General features: G+C 43.0%; 1 protein-coding gene across 6 annotated transcripts in view; it reads left to right on the top strand.

Annotated features, from left to right (window-relative positions):
- Positions 1-495: 495 nt before the first annotated feature.
- SETDB1 (SET domain bifurcated histone lysine methyltransferase 1) overlaps positions 496-9,542 on the top strand; it is a 38,298-nt gene continuing 29,251 nt past the window's right edge. For 2 of the 6 annotated variants that reach the window (XM_058439311.1, XM_032154746.2), the window contains exons 1-3: positions 496-581; positions 1,938-2,208; positions 4,185-4,336. In XM_058439311.1, coding sequence (XP_058295294.1) covers positions 1,949-2,208; positions 4,185-4,336 — 412 coding nt within the window. In that variant the 5' untranslated portion in view covers positions 496-581; positions 1,938-1,948. The other 4 variants (XM_032154748.2, XM_032154745.2, XM_032154747.2 and 1 more) reach the window with 3 other exon arrangements.

The raw sequence follows: 9,542 nt of genomic DNA, 5'->3' as shown, positions 1-9,542 counted from the left end.
TGATCCGCCCACCTCGGCCTCCCAAAGTGCTGGGATTACAGGCGTGAGCCACCGCGCCCGGCCAAAAATACAAGTTTTACCTTTTTTATTGGCTTCAGGTAATGTCCACATGTTAAATGAAAACAACAAAAATCTATATACAGAAACTTGTACATACAAGACTGGAAAATTAAGCCGTATTACCTGAAAGGAGTGGAGTGGTGATGGGGCAAGAGAGAACATTATCACGTTTTTCTTAATACATCTTGATAGCCTTTACAATTTGTATCACTTATGTAACAAAACAAACTCAAGTAAAACTCAGAGAATAAAGCTCTGAACCTATGAGTGTTTCCCTAAGTCTTTACACAATGAATATAGTAATGTGGCCACTAGTCGAGGGTGGTAGGAGAGGCGGAGACTCGGTATTATACTGGCCACGCCCACTCTGCCCTGCCAGTCGCTTCTCACGTGTGTCCCTGGAAGGCTCTGCCTTAACGCATGCGTAGTTACCTTAGTTTTCGTCGCCTCTGAGGGGCGCCCCGCGGCTTTGGATTTGACCCCGTCAGGCTACCGTCGCGGTGACCGGAACGGCACTGAAGGTTTGCTTCCGGGCGTTTCTTTTGCTTCCCCTTCCCTCTTTCACGCTTCCTCCCCTCCCCCTCCTCCCTTATCCCTTCGCTTTCGCTCTTTTCCGTCGAGGCCGACCCCTGAGTTGTGAGTCTGGGGTCTGGTTGGTGAAAAAGAGCCCTTAAAGCTGGAAGACGGGAGGTGCGGGGAATACTGTTAATTGAGTTACTTGGTGACCAGAGGCTTATCTGGGATGTTTTGTTTGTGGGAGGGGGTCGGTCGAGGATGGGAAGGAAGTCTTCTCCAGAGGCGAACGGGGGCGGGGCTGAACTGGGTTTGCGAATGGGTAGGACGCACCCCTAGAATGGGTAGCACGAGGGTGTGCTGGTGTGTGGGCAAAGGAAAATGGAGGCGCTGAAAATCAGATTTGCTTTAACCGTTTGATTAAAAAAGCAGTTCACACGAATGTGTGAAGTATTTGGATTGTGGATATTAGGTACCCACGTTTTATTCCCAGGTTGCTTTACTTCTCTGTACTTTGGGGGAAACCTTTTTGCTGCAAGCTTTTGTGTGCTTGAATATCATAGACTTTTTAAAAAGTAAAATCCACATGGAAGCAAAGTAATGTAAGGGGAACAAGTAATGAAAGAGAAAACACTGAATTAGTGAGTTACAAATCAACTCCATCCCAAGATAGGGGTTTTGTTCAAATTAGGTATAGCATACAAAGATTTATCACATTAGTTAAGGAACACATATAGACCACAAAAATATCTTCTAGATTGGTTCTCTTCAGTATCCCAAAGCATTATTTTTAAAGTTTGGTTTGTTTTGAGACAGGGTCTCACTTTGTCACCCAAGCTGGAATGCATGGCGCAAACGTAGCTCACTATAGCAGCTTCTCCTGGGCTCAAGCGATCCTCCCACCTCAGCCTCCTGAGTAGTTGGAACTAAAGGCATGCACCACCACACCTGGCTAATTTTTGTATTTTTTTTGTAAAGATGAGTCTTGCCATGTTGCCCAGGCTGATCTTGAACTCCTGCCCTCAAGTGACCCTCCTGCCTTGGCCTCTAAAAGTGCTGAGATTACAGGTGTAAGCCACTTTGCCAGCCCAAAACATTATTTTCAGTAGCTCTCTACTGCTTAATGAATGTTCTCCATGTCCTCTCAAACTTTTAAATCTTTTTCAGGCGTGTTAGTGTATAGCAGAAGATAAGAACTCTTAAAAATCTCAGCATCAGATTCTGGAGAATGGGGAGGGAGAACATGGAATATTTGAATAGCATAACAGGCAGCAGAGTAGGAATTAGTTTTATTAGGGAACTGAAATTCTCTATTGATTGTAGTTATAAGGACTCCAGTTTAATTTGTTTTCTGTTCCATGCAGAGGACAAAAGCATGTCTTCCCTTCCTGGGTGCATTGGTTTGGACGCAGCAACAGCTACAGTGGAGTCTGAAGAGATGGCAGAGCTGCAACAGGCAGTGGTTGAGGAACTGGGTATCTCTATGGAGGAACTTCGGCATTTCATCGATGAGGAACTGGAGAAGATGGATTGTGTACAGCAACGCAAGAAGCAGCTAGCAGAGTTAGAAACATGGGTAATACAGAAAGAATCTGAGGTGGCTCACGTTGACCAGCTCTTTGATGATGCATCCAGGTGAGAACTCCATGGAAAATAGAAGGAAATCTCTCCATTGGGAGGTATTTTTAGAGAATAATTGTTCATGACATTGAACCAAGCATTTTATTTTACGTTTTGAGACGGAGTCTCACTCTGTCACCCAGGCTGGAGTGCAGTGGAGTGATCCTGGCTCACTGCAACCTCCACCTCTCGGGTTCAAGTGATTCTCCCACCTCACCCTCCCGAGTAGCTGGGATTGCAGGCATCTGCCACCACGCCCAGCTAATTTTTTATATTTTTAGTAGAGACAGGGTTTCACCATGTTGGCCAGGCTGTGTACCAAGAATTTTATACTTTATGAAGTACAGATGTTTAGAACCTTACTCTTCCTCAAAGTTTATGGTCAAAAATCTGACCTTACAATCAGCCGTAAATATAATTTTCATCTGTCAGCAGCTAATACATGATCAGCAGTAAGGGAGTCCAAGTCTTAAGTCCTTTCCCCTTCTTCCTCCTGTGCTCTATCTTAGAACAATTGCTTCATTTCCCTAGTAAGATCATCCAGGGAGTGAGGATTGTAAAGAATTTCTGTCTTATGTAACTCCGAAGCATTAATAAGTTCCCACACCCCCAAAAGATTTGTTTCTGGCGCTCTAGTTGTCAGTTAGAATACTTTTTTTTAATTTATTATACTTCAAGTTCTAGGGTACATGTGCACAACGTGCAGGTTTATTACATATGTATACATGTGCCATGTTGGTGTCACTTACATTAGGTATATCTCCTAATGCTATCCCTCCCCCTTTCCCCCAACCCCACGACAGGCCCCAGTATGTGATGTTCCCCATCCTGTGTCCAGGTGTTCTCATTGTTCAGTTCCCACCTATGAATGAGAACATGCGGTGTTTGGTTTTCTGTCCTTGTGATAGTTTGCTCAGAATGATGGTTTCCAGCTTCATCCATGTCCCTACAAAAGACATGAACTCATCCTTTTTTATGGCTGCATAGTATTCCATGGTGTATATATGCCACATTTTCTTAATCCAGTCTATCATTGATGGACATTTGGGTTGGTTCCAAGTCTTTGCTATTGTGGATAGTGTCGCAATAAATGTGTGCATGTGTCCTTATAGCAGCATGATTTATAATCCTTTGGGTATATACCCAGTAATAGGATCGCTGGGTCAAATGGTACTTCTAGTTCTAGATCCTTGAGGAATCGCCACACCGTCTTCCACAATGGTTGAACTAGTTTACAGTCCCACCAACTGTGTAAAAGTGTTCCTATTTCTCTACATCCTCTCCAGCATCTGTTGTTTCCTGACTTTTTAATGATCGCTATTCTAACTGGTGTGAGATGGTATCTCATTGTGGTTTTGATTTGCATTTCTCTGATGGCCACTGATAATGAGCAGTTTTTCATGTTTTTTTTTTTTTTTTTTTAGACAGAGACTTGCTCTGTCTCACCCAAGCTGGAGTACAGTGGCGTGATCTCGGCTCAGTGCAGCCTCTGCCTCCCGAGTTCAAGCAGCTCTCCTGTCTCAGCCTCCGGAGTAGCTGGGACTACAGGCGTGTGCCACCACACCTGGCTAATTTTTGTATTTTTAGTAGAGATGGGGTTTTACTATGTCAGCCAGGCTGGGGAGGTCAAATTCCTGACCTCAAGTGATCCACCTGCCTCAGCCTCCCAAATTGCTGGGATTACAGGTGTGAGCCACCACTCCCAGCCAGGATGCATTTTCAGATAACAGCAAGGTAAATAATGAGGTAAGGTTGAAAGTACTGTACTTTGGGCTTACTTTGGATTTTTGAGGAACTACTCTGGAAGCTAAACCACCATTTAAAACATTTTTCTATAGAAAAAGCATTCTAAATTCTAAACAGAGACACTTTGGAATGTGGCCCATTTAAATTGAGGACTGTCTATACTTAAATATATATACATTGTAATGGATTCTATATCTTAATTCTTCTGCTGGCTTTGACCTTTTCTGCATGTGTTCCAATATTAGGGCAGTGACTAATTGTGAGTCTTTGGTGAAGGACTTCTACTCCAAGCTGGGACTACAATACCGGGACAGTAGCTCTGAGGACGAATCTTCCCGGCCTACAGAAATAATTGAGATTCCTGATGAAGATGATGATGTCCTCAGTATTGATTCAGGTAAGGGATGAGCTTTGGATAGGAGAGTCTCAGGACTGAAGTTGAAACACTGGAAGATGAGCAAATAGAAGATAATAGAAGAGAGAAGAAACCATTGTCACTGACTCCATATTTCAAACTGCCTGAGTTGGCTATTAAAGAAAAAAATGCAACATTGTTAGTATCATAGATGTTCCCTATGTGCTACACCCTGATTGCATTACTTTGCTTTCCTCATTCTGTGTAACCCCAATTTTGGGGTATTCCATCAAAGAGTGGAATTGCCAGGACTTATAGTAAGTGTATGTTCTGTTATTAGGATATAAAAAATACAGTTGGTTTTTGTGTATTGATCATGTAGCATGCAACCTCATTAAATCATTAAACTCACATAGTTCTAGAAGCTTTTTGTTGATTCCTTAGGATTTTCTTTTTTCTTTTTCTTTTTTTTTTTTTTTTTTTGAGACAGAGTCTCGCTCTGTCGCCCAGGCTGGAGTGCAGTGGCGCAATCTCAGCTCACTGCAACCTCTGCCTCCCGGGTTCAAGCAGTTCTCTGCCTCAACCTCCCAACTAGCTGGGATTACAGGCAACCCCCCTGCCCCACCACCACACCCAGCTAGTTTTTGTATTTTTAGTAGAGACGGGGTTTCATCGTCTTGGCCAGGCTGGTCTTGAACTCCTGACCTTGTGATCCACCTGCCTTGGTCTCCCAAAGTGCTGGGATTACAGGCATGAGCCACTGCACCCAGCCAATTCTTTAGGATTTTCTAAAACTAATTCATGCAAATAAAGTCTGTTTTACTTCTTCCTTTCTACCCGGGATATCTTTTCTTTTTCTTTTCTTATTGTACTCACTAAAACCTTCAGTACAGTGTTGAATAAGTTTTAAGAGCAGGCCAGGCACAGTGGCTCATACCTGTAATCCCAGCACTTTGGAAGGTTGAGGTAGGAGGATCCCCTGATCCCAGGAATTTGAGACCAACCTGGCCAACATAGCAAGACCTAATCTCTACTAAAAATAAAAAAATTAGCCAGGCATGGTGGTGCACCCCAGTAATCCCAGCTACTTGGGAGGCTGAGGTGGAAGGATCTCTTAAGCACAGGAAGTTGAGGCTGCAGTGAGCTGTGATGATGCCACTGCACTCCAGCCTGGGTGACAAAGCAAGACTCTTGTCTTCAAAAAAAAAAAAAAAAGGTTTTAAGAACAGACATCCTGGCCAGGCGTGGTGGCTCACACCTGTAATCCCAGCACTTTGGGAGGCCGAGGCAGGCAGATCATGAGGTCAGGAGATCGAGGCCATCCTGGCTAACATGGTGAAACCTGGTCTCTACTAAAAATACAAAAGATTAGCTGGGCGTGGTGGCGGGCACCTGTAGTCCCAGCTACTTGGGAGGCTGAAGCAGGAGAATGGTGTGAACCCGGGAGGTGGAGCTTGCAGTGAGCAGAAACTGCACTACTGCACTCCAGCCTGGGCAACAGAGCGAGACTCCGTCTCACCAAAAAAAAAAAAAAAAAAAAAAAAAAAAACAGACATCCTTTTCTTCTTCCTGATGTTGATATGAAAGCATTTGGTGTTTAACCATTAACTATATTAGCAGTAGGTTTTCTATAGATGTCATTTATTAAATTAAAGGAATCCCCTTCTAATCCTTGTTTGAGAGATTTTATCATAGCCTAATTGGATTTTGGATTTTGTCAGCTTTTTCTGTATCATTCTCCTATGTTCCTTTTGTCTTTTATCACATTAAGAATGTATTACAGTAGTTGTTTTTTTAGATGTTAAACCAACCTTGCCTTCCTGGAGTAAACCAGCCTTGGTCTTGATGTATAATTCTTTTTATATGTTGCTGGATTGGATTTGCTGATTTAAAAAAAAAAGATCTTGGCCAGATGCTGTGACTCATGCCTGTAATCCCAGCACCTTGGGAGGCCGAGTTGGGCAGATTGCTTGAGCCCAGGAGTTCAAGACTAGCCTGGGCAACATGGTGAAACCCCTTCTCTCATTTAAAAAAAAAAAAAAAAAATTTTTTTACATCTATTTCATGAGGGCTATTGGTTTATAGTTCTGTTGTGGTGTCCTTGTTTGGCTTTGGTAGCAGGGTAATATAGGCCTTATAAATGAGTTGAGAAGTGTTCCCTCCTCTGAGTTTGTATGGAATGATATTTCTTCCTAAAAAGTTTGATAATTTCAGTGCGGAGGCCATTTTGGCTTGGACTTTTCTTTGTGGATTTTTAAAATCTTTTATTTTGGAATAATTTTAGATTTATAGGAAAATTGAAAAAGTAATAAAGTTCCTATATATCCCTCATCTAGTACATATGTCAAAACTAAGCAGGCCGGGCGCGGTGGCTCACACCTGTAATCCCAGCATTTGGGAGGCCGAGGCGGGCGGATTGTGAGGTCAGGAGATCGAGACCATCCTGGCTAATATGGTGAAACCCCGTCTCTACTAAAAATACAAAAAATTAGCCGGGCGAGGTGGCAGGTGCCTGTAGTCCCAGCTACGCAGGAGGCTGAGGGAGGAGAATGGCGTGAACCCCGGAGGGTGGAGTCTGCAGTGAGCCAAGATCACGCCACTGCACTCCAGCCTGGGTGACATAGCGAGACTCCGTCTTAAAAAAAAAAAAAAAAAAAAAACTAAGAAGCAAACATTGGTATGTTACTTTTATATAAACTTCAGGCTTTATTCAGCTTCTGCACTTTTTCTGTTCTATGATCCAATCCAGGATATCACATTAAATATATTTCCAGTGTGATGTTTATTTTCTTCCGTTTACTTACTGGGTTTGATTTGTTCTTCTTTTTCTAGCCTCTCAAAGTGGAAGCTTACATGATTGATTTTAGACCTTTCTTCCTTTCTAATATAAGCTCTAAAGCTATTGATTTCCCCATAAGCATTGCTTTGCTGCATCTCATAAATTTTTTTCCATACAATGTCACTCTCAGGATATCATACATTTTTTTATGTTGTGTTTTCAGCTTCATTAAACTTGGCATCATTTTTAATTTTCCTTGTGGTTGATTTCTAAATATTTGGGGATTTTTAAAATTTCTTTCTGTTGTTAATTTTTAATTAATTTTATTGTGTTCAGAGAATATACTTTGTATAATTTTAGTCTTTTTGAATGAATGAATGAATGAATGAATGAATTGATTGATTGACAAGGTCTCACTCTGTTGCCCAGGCTGGAGTGTGATGGTATGATCATAGTTCACTGCAGCCTCAACCTCCTGGGCTCAAGTGATCCTCCTACGTCAGCCTCCTGAGTAGCTGGAACTAAAAGTGCATGCCACCACGCCCAGATAACTTTTTTTTTTTTGTAGTAGAGATAAGGTCTATGTTGCCCAGGCTGGTCTTGAACTCCTGAGCTCAGGCAATCCTCCTGCCTTGGCCTCCCAAGGTTCTGGGATTATAGGCCTTAGCTACCATGCCTGGCCTGTTTTGTCTTTTTTTTTTTTTTTTTTTTGAGGTAGTCTTGCTCCATTGCCCTGGCTGAAGTGCAGTGGCATGATCTCACTGCAACTTCTTCTCACTGCAACTTCTGCTCACTGCAACCTTTGCCTCCTGCGTTCAAGCAATTCTCCTGTCTCAGCTTCCCAAGTAGCTGGGATCACAGGCACACGCCATCACGCCCAGCTAATTTTTGTACTTTTAGCAGAGACAGGGTTTCTCTGTGTTGGCCAGTCTTGTCTCACTTCTGACCTCGGGTGATCTGTCCACCTAAGCTTCCCAAAGTGCTGGAATTACAGGCATGAGCCACCATGCCTAGCCCTGTTTCTTCTTTATTGCCTTCTTTGAGTCAAACAAACATTTCAGAAAACGACTGTCATTCTTCTGATTTTTCTTTTTCTTCTTTTTTTTTTTTTTTGTGAGATGGAGTTTTCACTCTTGTTGTCTAGGCTGGAGTGCAATGGCAGGATCTCTGCTCACTGCAACCTCCGCCTCCCGGGTTCAAGCGATTCTCCTGTCTTAGCCTCCCAAGTAGCTGGGATTACAGGCATGCACCACCATGCCTGGCTAATTTTGTATTTTTAGTAGAGACAGGGTTTCTCCATGTTGGTCAGATTGGTCTCAAGCTCCCGACCTCAGGTGATCCACCTGCTTCGGCTTCCCAAAGTGCTGGGATTACAAGAGTGAGCCACCACACCTGGCCCCTGATTTTTCTTTTTTTTAGCTTTCATAAAAGGGGTTGCATCTGTACCTAATCATAATCTATTACAAATTAATACTTAATTCTGGTAAAAATACAGCCACTTTGGCTGGGCGTGGTGGCTCATGCCTGTAATCCCAGCACTTTGGGAGGCCGAGATGGGCGGATCACGAGGTCAGGAGATCGAGACCATCCTGGCTAACACAGTGAAACCCCGTCTCTACTAAAAATACAAAAAAATTAGCCGAGCGTAGTGGCGGACGCCTCTAGTCCCAGCTACTTGGGAGGCTGAGGCAGGAGAATGGCGTGAACCTGGGAAGCGGAGCTTGCAGTGAGCCAAGATCGCACCACTGCACTCCAGCCTGGGTGACAGAGCAAGACTCCAATCTCAAAAAAAAAAAAAAAAAAATATATATATATATATATATATATATATATATATAGCCACTTTGCACCAGCGTACTTCTACTTTCGCTCTGTTCCTATGTGATACTATTGTCAAATATATTATAGCTACACGTTTAAAGCCAATAATTTAGTGTTATAATTACTGCTTTAAGCAGTCTCATGTTTAAAGAAGATAAGGGAAGAAAAGAAAAATATGTATTTACCCAGATGTTTATCACTTCTGTTGCTCTTCATTCCTTCCTGTGAATCTGAGTTATCATCCAGTGTCATGTTTTTCCAGCCAGACGGTTTCCTTTAATATTTCTTGCAGTACAGTTCTGCTGACAGTGGATTCTCTCAATCTTCGTTTACCTGGGATATAGAATTTTTTTTTTTTTTTGAGACGGAGCTTTACTCTTGTTGCCCAAGCTGGAGTGCAGTGGTGAGATCTCAGCTCACTGCATCCTCCGCCCTCCAGGTTCAAGCAATTCTCCTGCCTCAGCCTCCCAAGTAGTTGGGACTACAGGCGTGCACCACCACGCCCAGCTAATTTTGTATTTTTAGTAGAGACAGGGTTTCATCAAGTTATTCAGGCTGGTCTCAAACTCCTGGCCTCAGGTGATCCACACACCTTGGCCTCCCAAAGTACTGGGATTACAGGCGTGAGCCACTGTGCTCGGCCCTACC

Source organism: Hylobates moloch, unplaced genomic scaffold, assembly GCF_009828535.3.
Source record: "Hylobates moloch isolate HMO894 unplaced genomic scaffold, HMol_V3 SCAFFOLD_5, whole genome shotgun sequence".
Lineage (NCBI taxonomy): Eukaryota > Metazoa > Chordata > Mammalia > Primates > Hylobatidae > Hylobates > Hylobates moloch.
The sequence above is the reverse complement of the archived record's forward strand: the minus strand, read 5'-3'. Positions and strand labels throughout refer to the sequence as shown.